Below are 25,160 nucleotides of genomic sequence, written 5' to 3'. Positions count from 1 at the left end.
GTTGTTGTTGTTTTTGGAGGAACTATAATTGAGCACTAGATTATTTTTTTTCCCAACAACAAAAAAAAAGGTGAAATAATAGAAGACCTGAGTTAAGCTGCAAAAAATTACCATGTGATTTCATGTAAATTCACCCTTCATATTCATCAGTTTCTGAGGGATGTTTGCTCCATTACTTTTAATAGCAGAATAAGGTGGCAGACCAAGGTCTGTGACTTACAGCCTTCCAGATTTCTATAAAGAAGTAACTGTTCTGCCTTCCTAGTGATAGAGCTATGAGGAGAAAGGAGTTGGATGATATATTTTCCCCCTTTAATTTGGGGGTCTGCAATCAAAAAGCTTATTTATTTTGGTCTGGCAGCGCAAATACCAAGTGTATTGAAAGATCCTCTAGTTCCTTGCTTTGATATATTGCAAATGCCAGGGTAGTCTCTCTGAACAGAGCAGTGGTTTTCTATACTTGCTTCTTTTTTCAGTCTCTAATATATAGGCAAACCGACGTCTTGATTATTTTTATAGAAATAGGTACATTCTGTAGAGCAGATGTTTGCAATGGCAGGGATTTTAAGGGGAGCTAAAGCGATGTCCCCAGTGTTTTCAGCCTGCTCACGAGCCTTTTGTATGTCAAGCCGTATTACTTCTGAGTTGGAAGATACTAAAACAAAATCCATTAAGACAAGACCTAATGTTATCTCAACTGCCTTATATAAAAAGATAGATGAAGACTATCATTCTTCTGTATAGAGAGAAGCAAATGTCTGTTCCCCCTCAGATTCCTGAGGCTTAATAAGCAAGCATTTGCGCTTGTTCTTTGAAACAACCACAGAAAAAAGGCTGAGGCAGTTGATTGCATAAGACTGATGGTTGAAAGATGGGATTCTTGGGCCTCTGACTGTGTACTGTATTTACTGTATTCATTTGAGTCTATTAAAAGCTATCTAAAAAACTTTAAAAGCTTCTGAGACTACTGCTTTTTTTTTTTTTTTTTTTTTTTTTTTTTTTTTTTTTTTGATGGAGCACTATTTCATTAACTCTGGTGCACCTGGTTAGACCTCAGGGAAGGCATCTGGTCTGCCTTCATTGTACTAGCATCTCAGCAGGTTACTGATGTGTATATTTCTCCTTTTGAGATGATTTCCTTTTTTTTTTTTTTTTTTCCCCCCAGTGGTTTGCTGGCTGGTTTTTTTCCTCTATCTTCACTTGCTAGAACTATGGTTTTATTTTTAATGGTGTTTTTCAGTAAAGCCTAGGACTCATTCTTTCTGGTTTGGGATAAGGGTTGTTATTCAGCTTCATAATATAAAATAAAGAGAACATTGTTAATTATAAATGACTGGCCTTATTAACTGTGTCCAAACATATATTAGAGAATGCTGATGCCCTTCCCAAGGGTAAACTTGAGATATCTGTAGGCTGCCAGGTTTACTTTCTGTATTCCCATCTTTCATCAAAATAACCTAGACCTCATACTTTTATGCTGTGGTATGCGTCTGTATGTACAAGTGAAAAATTCAGAATAGGAAGTTGATCTTTTAAGGGAGTGTGGAGTAATGCAGCATATTCTAATTCGTAGCCAACTTTTACACTATCTTTCTCTCAAATTCCTTTCCTTTCTCCCCATGGTCAAACTACTTAAAGTGCTTTGGCTTCCTGTATTCACCACATTGATTGGGAAATTAAGAATGTTGTTTTGGATGAGCTTGAAGCCCTGTGAGCTTGGTGTAATTAATAGTAAAGCCCTGTCTTGTTTAAAGCCTTTTGGAGCTCATCAGCGATTTTGAAGGTTGGTTTGTATTTAAGATTATTGAAACATTGTGTTTGTGCAGAAAGAGAACTGAAATTATAGAAGGTGAAAGTATGAAAAAAACAACATAAAAGCTTTCGTTGGTGAGTCTTGGAAGAAAATAGTGAATTCAGTGTACAGACCAAAATACTTCTGTTGATATTGACTTATGTGCTAAAGGAAACATTCCTATAGTACCTAACATATTCTGAAGTCTTGATGGAGTGATATTTTGGAGGTTTGATAATTTTCAGGTAGCTTTATATATCTACTTATCAGTTGCTCGATACAAATCAGTCATCAGAGTTGTATCTCACAACAAATAGCATGTAATCTATTTGATAAGGTATGTTAAGTATTCCAAGGAGTGCTTCACCCTTCACATCTCTACCTTACCTCCCTTACCCCCACATTCCTCTTGGATGACATGTTCATCAGCTGTTATTCTGACACTTAGATTTTTACTACAGCCTTTCTATATGATCTCTCTGTTATACCTCCATAGCATTGATATTTACTTTTTAAAGTCCTGGCAATAAAGCAAAGGGTTCTGATTAAATGGAGTTCAAGACAAGACTATTTCAAAACAGTCTTATTGATTACAAGAGCTGATAGTGCTTTGCCCTTAAATTAAGGGAGAGGTTTATTTTCACGCTAAGTTAGTTAGACATCTTGATCTTTGCTTGCAACTTGAGTAACTTTCATATCTGAATGAAATAAACAATGAGTTTCCTACTCCATCCAGGACAGTTTATTACAGCTGATAATGGAGAAGTTCAGTACGTTTCTGGGCTGTGAGCTTATATTCAGCTCTTACGGCAACCTGAAGCTGTGCAGAGCTTCACTGATTTCTGCTGTGCTTCAGACAGAAGTGAGATTTGACCTGTGAAGTCTTCATCTTTAAATGCAACTGAAATGCATTTTCAGGTGTGTTCTTTGGTGGGTGGTTTTGGTCATATATTGTGTACTTAAAGGTGAAACCAGTCTTATTTATGCCTAGTCTACATACAAGTGATATGAAAAAAGTATGGATTAAAAATAGGTTTTGTGTCATAGGCATTACATGGATTCCTCTGATTTTTTTCAGTGGTTTGATGTTGGCTAATGGAAAATGTTGAGCCTATCTTCCCCCGCCCCTTCTTTTTATATAAGTTTCTGACAGGAAATCTGTAGCTAAATATCATTTTATGATTTCCATCTGTTCGCATATAATGGTGTTTTATAATGCAGTCCAGATTGCTGCCCAATAGAAATGTCTGATAGCAGGAGATAGGCTTTAAAGTGATTGTTGTGCATAATTATTTTTTAAATGAGTGATTCATTTAATTTTTAAATTAACTAGCTCATTTTAAATACAACTTCCTTGATGCAAAAGTTTGCATTAATTAACTAAAATAGTGCCTTATGTCTCCAAAAAAATGGTTTGAATAGCTGTACTACCATGGCAGAGTAAGAAAATAAAATGCATTCTTAAATTCAGAGTGAAGGAAAAAGTATGCAGTAGAAATAGAAAACTGTTGCTAAAATCTCTTTGTAGCTAACTTCTGTGATCTCTGCAGTGTGTTACTCAACTAGTGTGGACTACGTTAAAGAGTATTTAGGGTAGCCAAAACCATTTTAATTTTGATAACTCAGGTGATTTCCTCAAGTATGAAGAGTAATTGATGAATATGTTAAGCACTATCTCTTTAAAGATGTCAGCGTATTTTTTTAATGAAACTTGCCATCTTACACAGTTGGGAAGAAAGGCTTGGTAATGGGAACCACATATATCCATATAGTGGGAAAATAAGAAGGCAAATTAAAAAAAGGGGGGGGGGGGACGACCCTTGATTTTCATGCTTTTCATCACTTGTCAGTCCTGATTTTTGTACAACAGACTGTATGTACAACTTTAAAGACTTAGGATGGGCAGTGCTATGATAAATGGTAAATTTATTGTTTTACAATCAAGTTGTCTTTAAATATCTTTACTTCCTGTGAGTTTACATCTTTCACATTTAAATGATACTCTGAATAATTAACAAGAAAGTTTTACTACTTATCTGCTCGGGACTAACTTACAGACTACTGCCTTGCGTGTTAAATGAGCCAGGCTGCTGGGACTTCAGGATTGGACTTGCAGGTACCTCTGAGTAGATAACTCTGCTCCCTCTAGTGGGGATTAGCTTTATAATACCCTAACTAATACTTGTTAGAGCTCTACTCCGTAAAAAGAAACTTACTATTTATCTAAGTTGAATTTCCTTTCACCAAGACAGTCTGTTGCAAACACTTTAATGGCATAAATACGATTCTTTGTAAGGTTTGCAACTCAGTCGTTAACAATCCAGCTAAAAATATGTGTAGATAGATAGATAACTTCCTCTGGTTTGTTTCCTGTGTCTGTCTGCTTTGCACAGGGTGAACCTGTGCAGCGAACAAGGCAGTAATCCATCTTCAGCTCTGAAGTTGGAACTATTCATGTATGCAGTCATGAGGGAGCACTGGTCTATCATTTTGTAAAATGAAAGCCATTGGACTCAACTGCTTTGATGATGATATTGAATGAGTTAGTATCTGGGCTGAAAGCAGTGATTGTTCTCAAATGCTTATATCCACAACAGATGTGCAGAGACAGCTAGTCTGACTCCCACAGCTCTGTTGGGGCGAGACAGCCCCATTAAGCTTCTGTCAATTCCACCACTGCCAGTCACAGCAGAGCTTCTTGTGACATCGTTCCTCTGATGCACGGAGATAGTCTGCTGTGTTCTTCTGCTGCACAGCCCTGCTTGCCTCCTTAGAGAGAAGCAGTGTGAAACTCCTTTGCAGCAAAGGAGAGAGGGAAGCATCCCTGAAATAATAACAACACCGCCCCCACAATGCTTAAAACAACTTTTTTCCACCTCTAAGCTGCTGGAAGAGGCAAAAGCACAACAGAACAGTGGCAGCTCTGCTTTTTGTTCAAGAGGAATCGTCAGTTTGGAAATGTGTTATATTTTAAAATATGTTTTTTGTTATATTTGTAAATATATTTTTTAGAAGCTAATATGTTGCAGAAATTGTACCACAGTTGAACAAGTTAAAAACAGCTTATGGGGCATGAAAAATATCTGGAACTTCAGTAGGTTATTTTAAAGTGGCACATACAACATCAAGGTACATTTCTGCTACCTGTTGAATTTGCAGTCTTGTAACATTGACCACAGAAGGGAACCTTTTCTATAAGCACTGGAAGAAAAGTTGGGGGGGGCAAGGGGGAGAATGCCAACAAGTGTATACTAGTAAAAAAGGGATTTATTTTTTTTTCCTTCATGTCTCTGCAATGTGTTCTTGTGATACGTATTGTTTGTTCTTGTATTTCTCCATTTATTAGATGTTGAGGGTCCTGTCTTCAATTTTTTTCTTACTTCATGAACATTTAAGTTCTTTGAGAATCTCCAACTAAAAATAAAGTATTATTTGGCCCAAGACTTGTATTTGTTTGGTGTTCAGATTTCAAAGACAGTATGAACAGAAATACTTTCAGGAGTATTTCTGGTGTTTATCATTTAATCCGGCAGGAATGCAAAGTACTTGCAAAGAGCCGATGTCTAAAAGTACATGGGTTTCTTTCAAGTAATTAATGGAAGCTTCATATTGTTTGGAAAACTGCTCTGCTATATGATAGGAAGTATTTAAGTATTTTTGATGCACCTAGGTCTTGCAAGGCTTTTCCTATCTTCCCAACTAGCCATGGGCTAGCAGTGTACAGGGATGCGAAGTCCTGATCTGTAACAATTTTGATACAGAATTTTGTTTTGAAGTGACCCATTTTCACATTTATATGGTGATGTTTGAAACAGTGAGAATTTTTACCCTATGTCAATTTTAATGCTGCAAGTTGCTGTCAGCCCATGATATCCTCTCCTTCCTGAGAAGAAAGAAGATAGCGTGATATGAACTAGGTGTCAAAGGAGGTGTGAAAACGTTTTGATGAGGCTGTGCAGAAACTAAGAGAAGTTACTTTTATCTGGGAACTGGAAATAATAAAGACTTCAGAAATTATTTTTGTATGAACAAGGGAGGTGAATTTTTGCAACTTAACATGTAGCCCAAGTCTGGCTTCCTTTTGAAAGATAAAGCTGTGTATTGAAGGAAAAGAAAAAAAAAAAGAAAAAAAAAAACCTGAATCAAAAGGCCAAGTGACTTTGCACTTGAAAAATGTGCAGTAGCAATGTGGCTTTTGTATGTCTTTAAAAGGCATTTGTAGATGTCATGGTCTGGGAGAAGGCAGCAGAAATGTATCCAGACAGGTCACTGTAAGTCTAAATGACTCCTGGCAAACTGAGAGGAGCTGCGTGATGATTAGCAAGGTGCCGTGAGTGAATGAGAAGGGCTACAGCTATCTGAAAGGTTGAGGGGAAGGTGATGTGGCAAAGCACTAATAGATGTAGGAAGACATGAGATAAAGCAATGGCTTTATTGAAGGAGACCGGTAGGCAGGTGCTATTCTGTAACAGCCATAGAGTAATGCTGAGTTATTTGTTACAAAACTGTTTGAATTTGTCAGTTACATTTCTGAGCACCGATTTACTAAGCCTGTGTTCTTTTTCCCCATACACTGCTGCTTGGCTCCCTTGTATTGCCTATTTAGAAGGGACAATGTTGTTTCTTCCTTGAAGAAAAGTCCAGTGAAGGGAGACAGGCATGAAGAGATGAGAATAACCTTAAACGCTTGACACGAGTTGTATTTGGGGTGGACCTAGAACAGTGACTTTGGGGAAGTGAAGGGGGGTTAGGAGCATTTTCATGACTTTTCCTGGGGCTTCCCTTGAACCAAGTGGTATTATAAGCAAATAATGCCTCTCAGCTTCTGCCCCGCTTTTCTGCTTAGCCTTGTGTCTCAACTGTTAGTAACATGAAATGGTGTCTTTAGAGCTCTGTTTCAACATAGTTATCAAACTCCCTGCAGTAGTAAGAGAAATGTGTGCTGCTGCTTCTGTGGGATGTTACCAGGCCTGTGGAAGAGGCAACTGAAGAGGTGGCATTGGTTTAATGTCAGATGGCATTGGCTGGCAGCTCTGCAGCGCAGGGCCAACACATGAGCGTGAAAGCAGCACTTGGTAATTAGTATATGGGTAATTCCCTCTCTACCCACAGCTAAAAATAAGAATAAAAAATAAATGCTGAGGATGGTGAATTGATTTATTTTAGTTTTATCGTTTATTTTATTCCTTATACAACAGTGTTGCCAGAGAGTCTGTGTTATGTCCAAAAAGTCATTTTCATGTTTTGCTCTGAAGAATAACTACAGTGACATGTTTTTGGAAAGCAGTGTGCCATCTCCCTGGAAACAAAATTGACCAGTGGTATTTCGTGCTTTGAAGTATCCCAAATAAATAAGATATAATACAAAAAACTATCAGTTGGTATCTTTCCACAGAAGTTGATAATATTACAACCCCTATATAGTTTGGATTAAAAGATCTTTCTGATTTAGCACTTCAGAGTAGTAACTTCCATTTCATATAACAAAAAGGAAAGCTTACATGTTTTTTTAACGTATGCTTTATTTAAATTACCAACAAATACTTAAAACAAATAAATAAATAAATAAATCCTTACATGGTTACAGCTTGTTAATATAAAAATGCACTTCTCAACTTTTCTATTCATAGACACAAAAATAGGTAGTTGAGATTAATTGAATTCAAGGATCATGACTTAATACAACAGCATGGCAAATTCAAATTTTCCATATGGAAACCTTCTGGAGTTCCTGGAGACTTAAACCAAAAGAAACTCAGGCAATTTGGGGTTCATGTTTGGAGATGTGAAGAAAAAAGGCCAAGAGCTTGTTTTCCATGATTCCTCGGTAGCTGTACTGCCGGCACAGAGAGGCAGTGTTACATCTGCACACCTTTTTGGGGGAAAGCTGACCTGAGAACTATACCCGTACCTCTGGAGAGAAGGCCTGGTTCTGCAGGTCACAGACCTTGTTTCTTTGGGAATGTGGGCCGGGTGTTATTCTTGTAGTAATATGAAGTTTCGTCAAATCTGTTTTTCAAAGAATAGTTATAGCACTGCTGCTCCTGCCTGTGCTCACCATCTAGTATATTATTTCAAATCAAGTAAAACTATTTTAAGTGGCTCAGTATTGACAATTCAAAACACTTTCCCTGTATTTCTCAGCAAATGGATTATTCCCTCATAGAGTCCTACAAGTTTCAGCCATGTTAGAAATGGGTTAATGCTAGATTTTAGGCTATTGACTATTGTTAGAAGCGGATTACTTTGCTGTTATAAAATAAAATCTGACAATTTGAAGTCTTAATATCTGCAGAAGATAATCTGACCAAATATGTGGATGTTTCCTTTTTTCTTTTTTTTCTTTTTTTTTTTTTTTTTTTTTAATTCTGCCAAGATCACTCAGCCATTTATATGCTGTGTGTAATTGCTATGGAAAATCTGCACAAAATGCCAACAAAACAATACGTAAAGCTAGATTAGCTTTTTGATTGTTCCAGAGGCCTTCATAAAAAGAGTATTTCAATTGGAATACTGAAAAGAGAATCTTGATGTCTTTTTTTCTGCTCTTACTGGGAGGATACCTTGAGCAAATTTTAACTTCTGTTTCAGTGGCACTCCATTACCCAGTCTGACTTCCTACAGTTATGATTTTTAGTCAGCTTTGTGCTGATGTACCTTCGGATAATGACTAATTACAGTGTATTAACGTCAGGATGGGTGGTTAGAGATTGATGGATTCAAATCTACCTATTGTGTCCCTCACTGATGTGGGACCAAAGGTTTGAGCAAGAGACTGGAACTGTTTTTACCTTTTTGCAACAACTAAGATTCAGCAAGCGAATTGCTGGCCCCTCTATTCTAGTCAAATTTTCATCAAATAATCACCCTTGTACACAAAGGAAACAATTTGGTGGAGAAGAAAATATTTCTCATGTGTAGGAAAATAATTATTTTTTAATTGCAGAGCTTAATCCAGTGTAAATCAGGATTAACACCCAGAGGCTTTCAATGAGCAGCTGGCTCTCCTAGTATTGGGAAGCTTTTTTTTTTTTTTTTTTTTTTTTTTTTTTTGTACAAAACCACTTCACCACACACCTCACCAGCTCTGGACTGTTCCTGTTTTTATCAAGGACGGGGGGCTCCTTATCGCTGTGGGGTGGTACTAGATAAAGCCCGTTCGTGTAATTTTGCTTTTCCTAATCAATGTCTTCCACAAAGAGCTTCTATGGTAGCGCTGTTTCTCTTTGTGTACATTCGAACTGAGTGTGACTGCCGCTGCCTTAGCATGGAGAGAACGAGCATGGGAGGTTTACATTAGCTGCCTAGATGTCACAAGTGTTCCCTCATGCATCATTTATAAGTAATCCTGGGGATTTCATGTAGGCTTCCATCATGAGAGGCCAACTAAACTTCCCAGGTAGGTCCAGGGAGGGGCGTGTTGTGGGGGCTTGCAAGATTTTCTTTGTGAAAGTCCCTCTACCAACTCCTTCAGTTCACTGAGCCACTGCTCCTTTTAATCCTCGGAAAGTCAGAGGTGAAGGACTATTTTTAATCAGGTGATTATTTTTTCAGAAAAGAACCAGTTTCCTAGTTCTGCCTGAGTTTGGCTTGGACCCTCAGGTCTTTGACAGAGGCATCAGACATAGCAAGGAGAGATTTTCAGAGGTAGTTGAGGAACTAATTAATTCAGTGTTCACTGCAGTTTCAGCATTTAATTCAAAGAGTGTTTTTCTCGTACCTGGATTTATTTAAAATGGCTTTGATTGAGGCTTCTGAAATGTGGGGTCTATGTGTTGTTAGACTTACTTTTATTCATGCTTATCTTTTTCATCGCCGTGTGAGATGAAGTGTTCAGGCTGGCAGTATGAGATTAAAATAAAAGATAAGGCTGTTGCTGTCTGTATTTGTTACTATATTGATATTTAGGCTATATGGGCTAGTAAATCTCTGCAAAGTTTAGAGGAAAATAAAAGGTACTTTTCATTTGTATATAAAGCAACCAGGGTACAGAATGAAATTGAAGTTCTTAAAATGAAATTAACAGGAGCAAGTGGTTTTCACAAAGAAAACAAAGAATATAATCAAAAGCTTATCTAGTCAGCCTTTAAAAATGTAATTAAAATTAATTCTCTTATGACTTAACAACATTGGGCTTCATTCAGCATGCAGACTTATTTCTGTTGTTTGTTTGTTTGTTTTTTTCCAAAGGATTTGCACAATTCTATACCTATGTTAAGGTCAGCAATTATGTTTATCATTGTAAATGTTCAGTCTGTATGCATCTGGTGTTATTTAAGTACATATCCTGGTGTATCAGTTGTTATCAAATAGAATTATCATGAGCTTATTCTTGGCACTTTAACTTAGTAAGATTCTGAATAAAATGTTTACATCAGCAATTCTGATCGGAAAGCAATGCTGTTTGCTATTCGCTATTTTTTTTCAGGGCTGTTAGACCAACTGGCAATATTTTATTTTCTGGATCAGGTTAGTTTAGCCAAGAAGTGCAAAGACAAGCAGGGATATAAGTATAATATGCTGGAAATAACAGTATATCTTTCCAATTAGGTTTATTGAGCGTGATGGTGAATTACTGTTATACAGCGTTGTCCATACATATAGGTCCCTAAATGATTTTAACAGACAATTTAATGATCCTTTTTCCTTTTATGCTGCACAATACCCTTTCAGGAAAAGTAAATAATTTTGTCTGGAGAAAGCTTGTATAAAATAAATTGTCTCCAGCCTTTCTTGCTATATGGAGTCAGATGATCTATATTGATCTTGCTTTCTTTTTTTTTGAATTGGATTTTGCTTGCAGGAGTGACATGCACGTTTGTGTAGCAGAACACTTCTGACAGCCGTAGCCATGTATAAAGCAGCTCCATTAGGTTTTCATGCTAACTCCGAAGGGCCTGCATTACGATATTAAGACACTAGGTAAGAGCAGGCCCTTCCATTATGTACTAAACCGTGGTTTGTATTTAGAAAACAACTCCCTGATATGCAAGTATTTTTAGCTGCATTTATTGTAGCCACAGTGCTTCTTAACCGTTCAACACTCCTGGCATTTTGAAAAGCCACAAACCTTTTCCTTACGTGGTTACATCTTTATATTTATCTGTTAATCAGGCTGTTTCAGCCTCAAGAAACCTGAAATTGCAGGTGACTGTGAGGAAAAAAGCTGAATGGTGTCTATTTTTTGGAGGGAGGTGGTCCTTTGGGTAGCCAGGAGTTGGACTTGATCCTTGTGGGTCTCTTCCAATTCAGAAATTCTATGATTCTGTTGTTTGCTGTCATACTAATTAATGAACTTGAATTCAACGTTGGTGTCAAACAAAACAGTCTGAAGCTGCAGAGTTAATGGAGTTATTTGATATCTGATTATTTTTAAATCTTACTGCTGCACCATGTTGCCTAAAAAGTTTCTGTATTTTTTATGTGACTTTTTAACTAATATTATTTGCAGTGTTCCAGACCAGCAGTGGTGCTGCTGTATTTACAGCTGGTATGCAACTTTTCTTTTTAAGCTCTAGTAAAGTTTTGAAAATCTCGTGTTTGGGGGAGTAAAGCCTCCTTTTTTCTGTAGTATTCAATGTTATTACACAAGAAAATCTGCTAAGAAGGCATACTTTTTCTGGAAATAGTCAGGCTTCGTGGGATATCTCAGCTTTGATCTGTAAATGAAATTAATTTATTCTGTGGCTTTGCATGGGCTTTCTGTTTAGTTTTTCTCTTCCTGAGGCAACTTGAGATGTAAGGAATGGTTAGCATTCTGAGTGCAGGGCTGCTTGCTCTCAGAGGGCACTCAGGCTGGAGAGTGGGGCTGACTGGAGCCTCATGGAAGTAAAATAAAGCATAAAACCTCACACCTGGTATAGAAGTGGCCTGTGGAACAGTACAGGCTGGATGTGCTTTGCAGGAAAGTAGACAAGTTGAATTTGAGTCAACAATCTGCCAACAGTGGTGAGGGCCAACCTCAGAAGTCTTTTCCACTGTAAATTATTCAGTTCTGTGTTGCTGTAAAGAGTGTGCAAGGTAATGAAAATCACTCATGTCATTTGAGATTACTGAAATCACTCCGATTCTTTTGAATGAGTGCAATAAACGGATTGCCTGATCTTCTTTATAGAGACCCCCAAACTTGCAATGGGAATACATCCAGTGTTTTATATAATGAAAACTTTGGGTTAGCATCTAAATTTAATTTTTTGGCTATTCTGCCCAACAGAAGACTGTAGGAAACATATAAGGCCATACATATGCTAACATGTGTATTTCTTTTTATATATTAATATATATTTAGAACTTAATCTAGAAGTGCTATGTCTATCAACTGCATTTGTAAGGATATCAAAAATTTACAGAAAAAATGAGAAATAGTCTCAGGTGTTGAAACCAGCTTGGATGTATATATGGTATAGAGATTTTTTCGTTTGTTTGCTTGTTTGTTTAGTTTAGTATCAGACCCTGGACAATGTCACATGCTACTCAATATGTTTCAATTTATGTGTTAAAAATAAAGCCCTGACAAAAATGCTATCTTGAAAATAAATGAGTATCAAACGCTAATGGAGCCATAGCAAGTTTTTCAGAATTGCTACTTGTAATTTTCAGACAGCTGCTGCATTAGATTTTAGTTAATGATTTCATTGCCTTGTTGGAGTTGCTTCCTTGCTGCTCCATTTTGTTGTTGTTTTGTCTTTAACCAGCTCAGTGAAGTGCCATGTGCCTTTTTTGGAGTCTGAAAGCAATTCTTCTCTGTATGGACTATTCTTTTTCCTTCTGTTCTCAAGATGCATTAACTGCTATTAAAGAAAAAGATCGGTAATGTTAGCGAGTTGTAATTGTTCGCTAAATTACTGCTTCTTATAGCAGAAGTTTTTATACCTGTTCCTTTCTGTTTGCCTTACTGGAGAAAACAAGCTGGAATGCAATTTATAAAATTAGTTATTAGAATCTCTCCATACAAAGGCAACTGAGTTATCAAAAGGAGTAGGAAAAGGTGGGTCTTCTTAACCTGACCTAAAGTAGTTAAAGTAGTACCAGAGAAGTTATTTTAATTTTTATGCTCTGTTTCTGTCCTTGCATGTGCTCTGCACGTGGTCTTTACTTTCTGTAGGTAAGAACTGGTCCCAGAGCATGTGTGCTGAGCCTCTCATGGGATCTGAGTCATTGTTAAAATAAACATTAAAGTTTTTAGTGGCTATCTCTTAGGCTGATTAAAAATAGTAAGATTTGCAAATAAGGCCAATGGTCTCTTTGACTGAAGTGTGTTTAGCTAAGTTGTGTTAAGGGTTAAAACTTACCTAATTAGGCAAGTCATAACCTGCACAGAAAAATATCTAGGAAAAGAAGAAAGCAAAATGCTCATGTTGATCTTTAACTAGAATAAATTATGGGCTATGGGACGTGGCATTAGCAGTGATTTCTGTAAGTGTGGTACACAGGTTCCCAGATGATATCTTTAAGCAAAATTTGTGAGGATCTGAAGTGGTTGGTGGCAGTGTGTGCGTGAGGAGCTCAGCAGTACCAGCAAGCCTCTGTGCAAGGATGGCAGTGTGCTTGAGTTGGGCTGTCACTGGGTCAGATACCACTGGTGACTGAAATTGCTGTTTTGTAAGCATTTTTTTTTTTGTTTTCTTAATTAAAACTTGGCACGGTGGAGGTTAGTGTACCTCTGTGTTGCTTCGCTCTTGTGTTGAATTGGCTAGCAGCTTGTATTTCTATCAGATTGCAAGTGTTTTGCTATCCTTGCTTAATGTTGGTTCTAAAACCTTTATTAACATATGTTAATGGGGGTCAGAATCTTAATTACAATTTTAAAGATGATCACTTAGTGATAGCTGCAAGGAGTTGCTCTAACCTGAGAGAAGCTGGAGTGCCCTGGAGCGGTGTCAGCGCGCTGCCACTCCTGGAGCAGGCAGGAAGGTGTCCCAGCTCTGTCCTCATGCCCCCCATGCTTCCCCCACAGCTGCCTTTAGAAGCAGGGAAGTGTCATCCATCAGCAGGCCTCATGGAGTAGTGCTTCTACAGAGGAATGGAAAGTAGAAGTATTTGGGGCAAGCCTTTGATTTGACGTTGGTAGTTAAGTCATGAAGTTGCTGAAGAACCAATGCAATGGTTCTGCTGTTTGTAAGACTTAACATTAGAGCAGAACGGAGTTAGTATTCTTACAGGTCTTTGGAAGAGGTGGTATGTTATTACTGATACCTTCAACAAATTTAACTTTAGGGTTTTTATATTAATTCAGTGTATATTTTTCCTGTAGTTTTAATTGGCTGTAGTGACACAAATCCTTCATGGCCACAAATTGTCATAGCACTATTGATTCTTTTTCTTCCTCTCCATCCTCCAAGTATTCATATTCACGTACAGCAGCAGTGCTCTGGTTTGTCGAAGTGGTGTGCTGCTGAACAGCTCCCACAGGCAGCCACATTTCAGCAGAGGATGAGGTCTGTGTGTATGGTTTGTGTATATAATTTGAAAAGTGAATCAGGACGTGAAGTTTGCTAAGTAATTATGGATAATTTTTAAGCTGCTATTTAGTTTTCATCCTTCATTGGAGGAGAATGGCGTCAATATTGAGTAGGTTTTTGGTCGTGCTCTGGTTCAGTATTCAGGCCAATGAAGTGCTCAGTGCAGCTTTTGGGCAGTGAAACAGCTTGAGAGCTGCACGGTGCCTCAGGCTACCAGCTGCTTGCCTAATCGGCCTGGGAGCTGGGTGGAAACAAAGCTGAGACACCAGGTCAGCTGGCTTCAATATTGTTCCCAACTGGAAGAAAGCTGCTTATTGGTTTGAAGTGGCATCCAGTGCCACAGATACACAGCAACTGTTTGCTCAGAGATGGTGCCAGCACACTTGCCACATCTAGCTGTCCGGTTCCTCTGCAACAAGTCGGTGTTGAGGTATAATCCATATCTTTTTATTCCATTGGGCAACACTGGAAGGTTGCTGAACTCAAAACTATTTCAAGACTGAGCCTTTCCTCATCTGAGTAGGAGGTTTCACAAGGAAGTATGGCATGCACACAAGAGATACCAAAAGGAGAACCTACATAATATCCATGGACATGTGCAGAAGGAAAGTAGATGCAAAGGACAAAGAGCATTGGGTGGTGTGCTTTGAATTATTCTTCCAGATACTTGGTTAACTTCACTTTGATCGTCAGCAAGGCTCAAAATGTATTCTTGATCAAAAGTGATACGGGCTAAGACATAGAGGAAAGAAAAGTTTCTGTTACTTTCAAATTTTCTTGTTAAGAAATGCCTAAGAGGTTCTGGAGTTTTAGTGAAAAATGTGACAAGTTTGAAGTGTTTAGTTTTGTTAACATTTAAGTTGATAGGATCTGTGCTACTCTGTTTTGTTTGGGAAGATGTAATTTTTTATGCAGTTAGCACTTGGATTTGCAGTAAATGCTAATAAACTTGTTCAAAGGCATTTGTCTGTTTTAATATGCAAGGTATTATATTATATTAATATTATATATTTACAAACGGCTTATAATCAGTGATATATTTCTGTAATTATTTCAACATTGTTCATTTCAATATATTTTTAGTGCATTTTCACATGTGATTTTTATTAGACAAGATCCTAAGAAAACAGGCCTAAGCAATCAAACTTGGTCTGTCCATATCTCTCCCTGTGTTAATAATTTTAAAACCTGTTGACAAACTGTTGACTTGAAAGGGCAGAGATCTTGAAGAGAAATTATTTCAAATTTTTCCATAGCTGGTGGTGATGCACAGATTGAATGCTGTTAGTAGTACTTCTGGTAAAGGAGAAGACAGAACTCACCCATTGTACGCTACTTTCTGGTAGCATCTGACTGGCAAACTAACTTACTGTTGGCTGTGGTATTTCCTCTTTTCTGCTCATGTATGGTACTGCCCGTGTGCAAACTGACTTAGAAATTGATGAAAGTTTGCATGCAAGACAACACATGACAGAGCAACATTTTTCCACACTGTATAAAAATGATATTAATCAATGAACCTAAAGGGGCAGTAATTAAAAAAAAAAAAAAAAAAAAAAAAAAAGTGAGACAATATTTTCTAACTTTAAATTATCATGCATTATATTACCATGAAAATCTCTCTTGTATTCAAAATACCTCTTGCTTAAGTGCTGCTTAGTGTGAACAGTCTTAAGCCAGTTTAGACATCTCTTAATAATTTTGCAAACCACTTTTCTTCTTTTCTTATAAAATCAGGTTTAAATAGAATGCAATGAAAACAGTGAGTCTGTAGAACATCATTTTGTCCATGGGGTTTCTGATATGAAATAAAAACCTGACTTTTTAAACTGATTTCAGTGAAATCAGTCCAATCCTGTGTAGAAAAGTTCTCAAAATGAAAATTAAATTTCCATGATTGTCATCTAAAGAGATTTCTAGTAAAGTCAAGTATATTCAATAAATAGCTAGCATCTTCCTCCAGATGATCCTTAAGGGTCCCTTCCAACTCAGGATATTCTATGATTCTTACTCTTTGTTTTTCACATGTAAAAAATTGTTAAAACATACTGATTTCAATTCGTTGTCATAAAAAATATTTTTCATGTTAGTTTGAAGCTTAAATCTTACTTATTCTTTGATAAAAATACAAAGCACTTCCATAAATACAAAGCACTGTGTACTTTGTATTTATGGAAGTTCTTGCATAGGTTCTTGTTTTCCCCTCACACCATACCAGCTTTAAGATGATTGTATGCAGCAGCCTTTCTGCTGCTTGCATTTAATCATGTCTTTTGTATCCTACACATAGCCTTTACAGTTCACTTCTCACACTAATTCTTGAATCATCATGGTTTCAAATATCTCAATAGAAGAATATTTCTCATCACTCTTTTTGAAAATCCTGTCCATTTCTTGTGCCTTTTTACTTTTATATACATAAAGCTTACTGCATATAAATTGGAAGTTCCTTGTGGTACCGTGCAGCCACGTGCAGTTCTGTGCAATCATCATTCAAATCTAGCTGAGATGTACGACTCTGGTGTAGAAATGCAAATGAAATGTTCCATTTCAGCCTCTCTAGGTGGCATTTAGTATCTGTGTAGCCTTGAGCAGCCATGCAGCCATGGGTGTCCCATACCAAATGCTTCCTCTGCTCAGTTACTGGCAGGAAGAAGAGTTGCCAGTCACTTCTTCTTGTAGCCACCTTCAGTTAGATGAAACCTGATTCTGTTGCCTCATCTTTCCGAAATCAGAGGTTTGCCAGCAGTGATGAGAGAGGTATCAAATGAGAAAGGAAGGAGTAAAAACTGTGACTGATGTAGTGGGGAGCAGCAGATGTCATGTGGAAAATTGAGATACACTCAATAAGCATTTTCTACAAACATTTTCGTACTGATGTAACTTAGTTATGGGGTGTGAGATGTGAGCATATGAGAGAGAAAGTTTAAGCTTTGAAACGTTTCAGACAGATGGAAGTTTGTGGTTGAAGACAACTTATGTGGAATTACAGGCTAGTGGTGTTCACAGCTTAATGATTCTGTTTTAAAGTGATTTTATGTTATAATTAAAGAGATGTGGTGAAAGAAAATACAAGGAACTGAGTTATTGGAAGCAAGGGAGGTAGAGGCCAACAGCTTTGCTGCTAAGTATCATCCTGCGTAAGAACATAATACAGAGAATTACAGGTTACTCTTGTAGTATTGACTTCAGTGTGCGCTGTTGGCCATCAAAGATTTACTTGAATATATTATTAAAGACAGTATCACAGTAAGTGAATAAGAAAAGATGCTTTGATATGTGTATAACAAATTGTATTAAAGTATATACTTATCTAGGACAGAACAAATCTATGTCTGAATCAGTAAAAAGCATTTAATATTCAGTAGCAGAAAAAACGCCATAATAGTCTGATACTCATTTTACAAATAGGCCGTTAGCACTTGAAGCAGCGTTCAGTTAGTCAGTGTTGCCCTTTGTATAAAAGGAAAAATGGTTTGTCATGTACTCACCTTGCCAAAATGTTGTCCATAGCTTGTTTTTTCCACGTCTCTTCTGTTTTATGTATTGAATGAATTTCAGTACTTGAGAGATCACTTTTCTCTTTCATGTTCACTGTTTTGTAAGCATCTATCACTTATATTCTTGTTGAACTTGAAATCAATAAATCCAATGGAATTTTTGCAAAATCGGTTATTTGATTGTAATGCTTTGCACTTGGGTCTTGTGTTAACTAGTCTATCAAAAATGTTGGCTTCATCTGAATTCCAGTGCCTCTATAGAGTTAATTGACTAAATCTGTAGTGTTAGTAATTCTACTGGTTTGGGAAAATCCATATTCTCCAGGTTGCTTGAGTTATTTCTTTTATTATAGTTTTTAAATAGTAAATATTTTATAGAAATTATTTGAGATACTTCTTCACCATTGTGACAAAATGTCACCATTTTCATAGCACATAATAGATACTTTTCCTTAAAGGAAATGTTCAGTAGCATTTACATGAGTCATAGAATATGGTATATGTTCCCCAAGCATACTGTTTTCTAGTCTTTGTCAGACTAAGTCACCTTTTATCATTTGTACATTTTATAGTCTTTTTTGCTTTATAAGTCAGAAATATGTATAACAGCAAGTGTTTATTGCTGAGGCAGTATTGCTCTTCACCAGGTTATTTGTATTCCAAGGTTTGAACTTCAAAATTGGCAGTCTTTACACTGAAATCTTGTATTTGTCATCCTTAACAGAAAGGGCTATTGCAAGACATGAAGTCAGAGAAATAGAGCAACGTCATACAGCAGATGGCTCCCGACAAGATGTGACACTGGATGAAGAAGATGATGTGGTGATTATTTACAACAGAGTACCTAAGACTGCCAGCACATCCTTCACAAATATTGCCTATGATCTTTGTGCAAAGAACAAATATCACGTTTTACATATCAATACAACCAAAAATAATCCTGTTATGTCTCTGCAAGATCAGGTAAGATGCTGCATTTGGGATGTTTTTATTAAACAAGAAGAGAGCGCAGAAAACTTTTTTTGCTGTTATACCCATTTATCATCTGAAAGAGTTGGCTTCTGTGTTGCATTTTCCCGTATAAATGAATTTTAATATGTTTATATTTTCTTTGTTGAAAATAATATTTATTAGATAATAGGTTTAGGTTTTTGCTGTGCTACTGGAGGTGGTAAGTACCTCTTCTCAGGAGAAAAACTAAGGTAAAAGGGACATGGCTAAGGCAGTAATGACCTTTGTTATAATTGTGTGTAGTGGTTTATTGTATTGTCAATGGTTTGCCTTTTGGCCTTGTAATAATACTTCCCTATTATCTCCATCTGCAGTGAATGCAGTCTTAAGTGCTCTCCTCTCTGTGTAGTACAAGTGCTGTGCTGTCAGGGCTGTGCTCAGGGCTGTGTCTGTCTTTGCTCAGGGCTCACAGGTGATGAAAAACAGGTAGAAAGAAGTGGCTGTAAGGAGCCACTGTAAGTGGGTTGTTTTGCATCCACTTTGAGCTCTTAACTAAACTCATGACAGTCTGCTGTTTTTTTCTTTGGGGGAGGGAAAGAAGTTTTATTTTGTGTGTGTTTTTTTTTTTTTTTATAATTATTTTCCTGCTTGTAATGAGTGCAGATTCAGGGAACCTAAGTCAGTGGTCTGAAACAACATCATGTCCTCATCCCTGCCCATAAAATAAATGTTGCCAAACTCTGAGTATGTACTACTGGTTGTATGCTGATCATCTGAAGCTGATATGCAGCAGCAGCAGGAGCTGTTCTGCATTGCAGCATATCAACACGGAGGCTTCCAGCTCCTTTAAGTGCATGCCTACAGGCAGGAGCAGCTCAGCGCAGCTGCTGTAGTCTGGAGGAGGAGGAAGCAGATGGTATTGGGCCCTTCAGTCTCAGTTCTGTATGTGGGAGAAAGATTGAGGTCAGAATCTCAGCATCCAGGACATAGAGTGTGCTTGGGGTGGGACTGGAGACCTGTTTCGTGGAAGCGAGGTCATGTCACTGTTGGGTTCTTGCTGTTGTGAAATATGTCCTAAAATACGCAGGTGGTACTGTGATACATGATTACTGAGATTAAGAGTAAACCTGGTAGTCATCCCTGTAGTCTTGTCCACTGCACAGAACAAATACTGAAGTTCTGTGCACCAAGAGCAGGGAGAATTCCAAAAGATTTAACAAGCCTGTATCTTTTAATTGAAAATTCCTGCTCAAGTCAATCACACTTAGCATTGCACTTTCAACTGCAGTTTCTGTTTCTGTGAATAATTAAATCCATTCAATGCTGGGCATGTATACAGTACTGGCAGTTCTAAATTAATTTGATACTGTGCTATTGTCCAAAGTGGTGATGATTCATGTTGTTTAATTAGACAGTTGATACTCCTCTTCTTCAGTGGTTATTAACTGGGAGATGCTAACAATGAAAAGCTTTATATATTACATAGTTCTTCAAAGAAAAAACATTTCCTTAGCATATTGAAATATGTTGTGTATATGATTAACAACTTCCCATTGCAAGACATAACACACAATTCTGGAGATGTCAAAGGTGCTGAGTAGTAGCTGATGTGTGCTTGCTCCTTGTGGGCTTGGATATGCATGACATATTCACATGCTGCCTTCACCAGTCCCACTGAGTTGAGTGCATTAGCTGTATATATACCACCAGCAATATACATGAACACATCACAAAGGCAAATTTGTCCTTATCAGCGATACTTTCTGTTAAAAAAAAAAAAACACCTCCCTGAGCAAGGTGAAGGTTGTCTTAGGCTGACATAAATAAATCAGTAAAATAGTAAGCCCTCTGGTATATACTATTTCTGCTGTACTTTTTCCAAACTATTCTAATTCTGTTACAGATTTTAAGTTCTCTGTCCATCTGTGAAACCTTTACTTCTTGAACGCAATCTGGGAAAAAAAGCTACTTAAAATCCACTCCAAATATAAACTGTAGCTGCTTTGAGATAATCCCATAAGAGTCCCTAACACATCCATTTTAGTTTCAGATGGATTTTTTCCCAGCTGCCCTGCTCTCTTTTGCAGCTTGCCTGAAAGCAGGATCCTGGGAACTGCCCCTCTTTCCACAGGTTGGGCCTTTTATTTGTAGTGAGCTCAGTGCCACGTTTACCATGTTGCATTTCAGACCTCTGTGGTCTGTAACAAAAACTCTTGCCTTCATTAAAATGGAGAAAACATTTGATTGGAATTTGTTGCTTGCATGTTTCAGTACTGATGTGTTTTGCCCATACAAGTATGCCTTTGTTATGCCTAACTGGATGGCATACCAGCCACACAGACTTTAGCTTTTTTTGTTACATGGAGGAAGTGTCATCTAACATATCTAAAACTAAATTGCTATCTTTCAGCATGTATTCTTGATATAGTATTAGAAAAAAGAGGGTATGAGTACATATTTTGTATTTTTGTTGTGAACATACAGAAAATGTGGTATGATTATCCCACATTTCACTACCTCAACTTGCTGTTTGTAGTTTGTTCTTATATCTCCTGCAGTTTCTCTCCCCATTTTCCTCAAAAAAAAGACAGCTGAAAGCATATAATCTTTCTTCCTAATGTATTCTAAAACAGTGACCTCTCAGAGGATACCAGTCTCATACTGACTTTAGTAATATGTATTTCCTCTACTGGTGGTGGTTTCAACAACCATCAGAAGTGGAACAACAGAAAGGTTGCAGTGAGTCAGATAGCAGGGACAGTGTCATCATCTGGTGCTGAACATTTAGGAACTTTTCTCTCCAAGTTAGATGGCCAAGTGCATACTAATGCCCACTACTGCGCATGGGCCATTTCCTTCTATTTTCTTTGTATTTTCTTCTATTTTTTTCTTCTGAGGAAGAGCTGCTCATGCCAGGCAGGTATACTGGCTTTACCGTGGCTGGATTGGTGAACTCCCATCTCTTCATCTCACAAACTTGCTTCTCAGCTGCCCTTGCCTTGAGCTTGCTTGTTGTTTCTCATGACATTCAGCCAAACCTGTGCTGCTAGCTGGTTTCCAGCGGTCCTGGTCCTCTAATCTGGACGTAGCTGCAAGTTATCAGCCTGTATGACAACTTAGATAGCTAAGCTACCAGTGCCTCCCTATGAAAGGTCTTGAAATCTGAATCAGGTGTTTCTTGTAATGGTGACACTGTGTTGGTGTGCAGTCTCCCTTGAGAGCTTTCTTCTTCCAGGTCAAATGGAAAATTCTCAGGCTTCTGGTAATCATACCCCCATCTACTTGTAATATCCATTCAGTTATTTAGCAATTGATAGATCTATAAAAAGATGTAAAAGCTGGGGAATTCAGTGTGCAAACATCCACGTGATGCCGGGCCATGGGATAATGACCAGAATACTGGTTTGCATGCATAGATTCCTCTGGACGTGTTCCTCAGACCAAGTATATGCTGAGGTGTTTTTTTTTTTGTTTTTTTTTTTCCTTCTTTTTTTTTTTTCTTTCAGCTCACTGATACTTGCTTAAAATTCTTATCATCCTAGAAACTGAATGCATTTAACTTACCTTTCAGGACATCTTACGCCCCCAGAGTACGTTTGATCTGACTTTTTAATTCAGTGAAACTCAGCTGATTTCTCACTTACTAAAGGCTATGGAGCAACTTTGTAGCTGATTATATAAAAGCACCATGAAACAACTTCACAGGAATTCCATTCACTTCTATCTGAGGTTACTTTTAAAGTAACCTCAAATTTTTTTCATTGGATTCAAGTTGGATTCAAGTTGAGAAGCTTGCCTGGTCTCTTGAAAGCTCCAGTATCTGCTAAGCCCTGAAAAGAAAAATAAAATTGATCATGTCTGACAGTAAGAATCAGCAAAGAGTATTCTTCTCTGCCCTAAAAATATGTGAATCCAGACTCGTTAGGTTATCTGGGACCTGGAATGCTTCTAATTTTTGCAATGCTGCAAATTATGGGAAAGGGAGAAAAAATCTCTTGCCTGCAAGCTAGATAGAGGTGTTAAAAACTTGTATTCTCATGGGCACAGTGTGTTGCTGAACAATATCTTAAGGCAGATGTAAATGTCGTATAAAACCTTCTTAGCTTCCCTGGTTTTAGTGTTAAAGCTAATAAAAGGCTAGAATATCCAGTCGGGTCTCTGGTATACAGCATAAAATGTAGTTTCTTCTATAATAACCCTGTGTTCATAAAAAAATTATTAGCAAAGTAATTGTAAGACAACCCCCTTTTTATTTATTTATCTATTTATTCTGAAAAAACTGTTACTGGCACATTTCAGGTGAGAAGGCAGATGGTGGTATGGAGGTCTGACAGAGACTGACAGAACTGACCCTTGGGAATTTGCAGTTAACATTTTCCTGTGTCTAGGCCTAGTCTAGTACAAACATAAATCTAGCTGGTGCATCAGAAAACTTGCCAATGGAAGTGTAATTCAAATCTAAGCTTTATTTGCATGCTGGATTATGCAAAATAGGTAGCATAGCTGGTTATCTTGGAGAGTTGTATCAACCAGCTGTAGCATTTGGGGGCTTGGGGGTGAAGGGAGGGAGGATAATGTGTACTCTGCATTTAAGAAACTTCTTTCCTAGGTAAAGAAATACTCAGAGCTGAGGCTCCCCACTGAAAATATTTTGTCATTTATCTTAAAAAAGGTACAGTCAATGGAAGTTGGGTTTGTTTCAGTAGTAGCATAAGTAGTCTGACTGGATTCAAAGTCATATAGATACATTATACTTTGTGCTGTAGACAAAACGAGGCAGAAAACCAGTGCAATTTATGAAATGCCATTATATAACATTAAGCGGAGCTTTTCAGATAAACTTGCACCATTTTCCTATGCAATATATGGTTTAAATTGCAAAATGCCTAAGACTGTGAAATCTGTGCACTAAAAAAAATCTGTGTATGAGCACTGCCTGTTAGGAAAAAATGATACCCATTTATTTTACCTGAGTCCAAGAGCCAGTGTTTGAGGGAAAAAAGGTAAATTACCAAGTGTGAGGAAGCAGTAACAGGCCAGTCTTCCCTCTTAAAATCTTCATTGGTCAGTGCTTTATTTCATGTTTCAAGGTACTGTTACAGCTTACAGAGAACGTTAGCATGTTGTTGTGAGCTGTCAAACTTTCATTTCGTGACTCTTTCGTCTCAACTGAGTATCTTTGTGGTTATCTATGTCACTGTATAACAAAAAAGACACTATAGGTTTGCAGGAAATACTCATCTGTCTTCTAATTCTTACTGTCAGAAATGGTGTAGCATTGTACTACAACCCAGGCAGTACAAATTTATCATCTTTTCTTTATTATCCAATTCACTAGTTTTGAAATAATTTTCAGAGCTAAATTCTTTGATGTTAAAATATTCTTCTTACCTAATAAAGGCAAGCTACATCAGGATTTGTATGCCCCACTTAATTTAATCATACTTTCTGTTTTGGGGCATGTATCTTATTTTGTTTTTATCTTTGAAATGCAAAACTGTTCCTAGTTACTGTGAAGTTTGCTGGTACCTCTTTTTTCAGCCTTTGTTTAAGGCCTAATTCATGCTTTAACTTGGAAGTTTCACTGAGATGTTAGACTTATGGTAACCATTCAAGGTCATAAACTGTAAATCTAATTTACACTTTATAAATTTACAAAATTTCTGGATTACTCATGCATTGCATTTTGGGAGGGGGGGCCAAATGAACCATTGGATTTGTTTTTTATATCCCAGTAAAATAGGTCTAAGAATATGCTTGTAAGTCTGGTATGCTTTTATTTGAAGAATGGAATACAGGCCAAACAATTCCATCAAAGGTATACTTGCATTTCTACTTAAAGTCAAGAAAATTCTGGATTCCTTTCAAATTACAAATAGGATTCACCAACAAAAATTACATGTATGCATTGTTAATGTTGTTGTGGTAGCTTTTGTTGGATTTCTCTTCTGCTTGCTGTATTCTGCTTTTGGTTAGCGTCAGATCATTAAATTGTGATGATCTAAAAATAGTCATCTATATGATTGCAAAAAGTGTAACTTTAGTTTGCACAAATTGTTTTGTAATATTCAAAAAAAACTTCAAATGCATTGTAAGATTTTACTTGAACAAAAGCAGAAATAAAAAATCTACCATGTTAGGCAAAGCTTTGTGTGTTCCAGCTGTACTGAAACACTCTGTCTACTTTTACAGGTTCGATTTGTGAAGAACGTGACTTCCTGGAAGGAAATGAAACCAGGATTTTACCATGGACACGTATCTTATTTGGACTTTGCAAAGTATGTTACCCATGGATTTATCTGTTGAGTGTCATAGTAGTTTAAATAAGTTGCTTGGCTCCTTCTGGGATATTACTGCCCTCTAGTGATGAATATCTGCTGTTTTTTAAATTCAAGTGCTGAAATTCCTAGGAGGAGCAGTATTTGGTTTGATTTTCACAGTTTTCAATTGTCTTTT

General features: G+C 37.3%; 1 protein-coding gene across 1 annotated transcript in view; it reads left to right on the top strand.

Annotated features, from left to right (window-relative positions):
- HS2ST1 (heparan sulfate 2-O-sulfotransferase 1) overlaps positions 1-25,160 on the top strand; it is a 79,778-nt gene that overhangs the window by 40,237 nt on the left and 14,381 nt on the right. The window contains exons 2-3 of the mRNA XM_084527571.1: positions 18,478-18,716; positions 24,897-24,982. Of these exons, the coding sequence (XP_084383697.1) occupies positions 18,478-18,716; positions 24,897-24,982 (325 nt within the window). The remainder of the gene's footprint in view (positions 1-18,477; positions 18,717-24,896; positions 24,983-25,160) is intronic.

The sequence above is a fragment of the Aythya ferina genome (assembly GCF_964211825.1).
Source record: "Aythya ferina genome assembly, chromosome: 8".
Taxonomy (NCBI): Eukaryota; Metazoa; Chordata; class Aves; order Anseriformes; family Anatidae; genus Aythya; species Aythya ferina.
The sequence above is the reverse complement of the archived record's forward strand: the minus strand, read 5'-3'. Positions and strand labels throughout refer to the sequence as shown.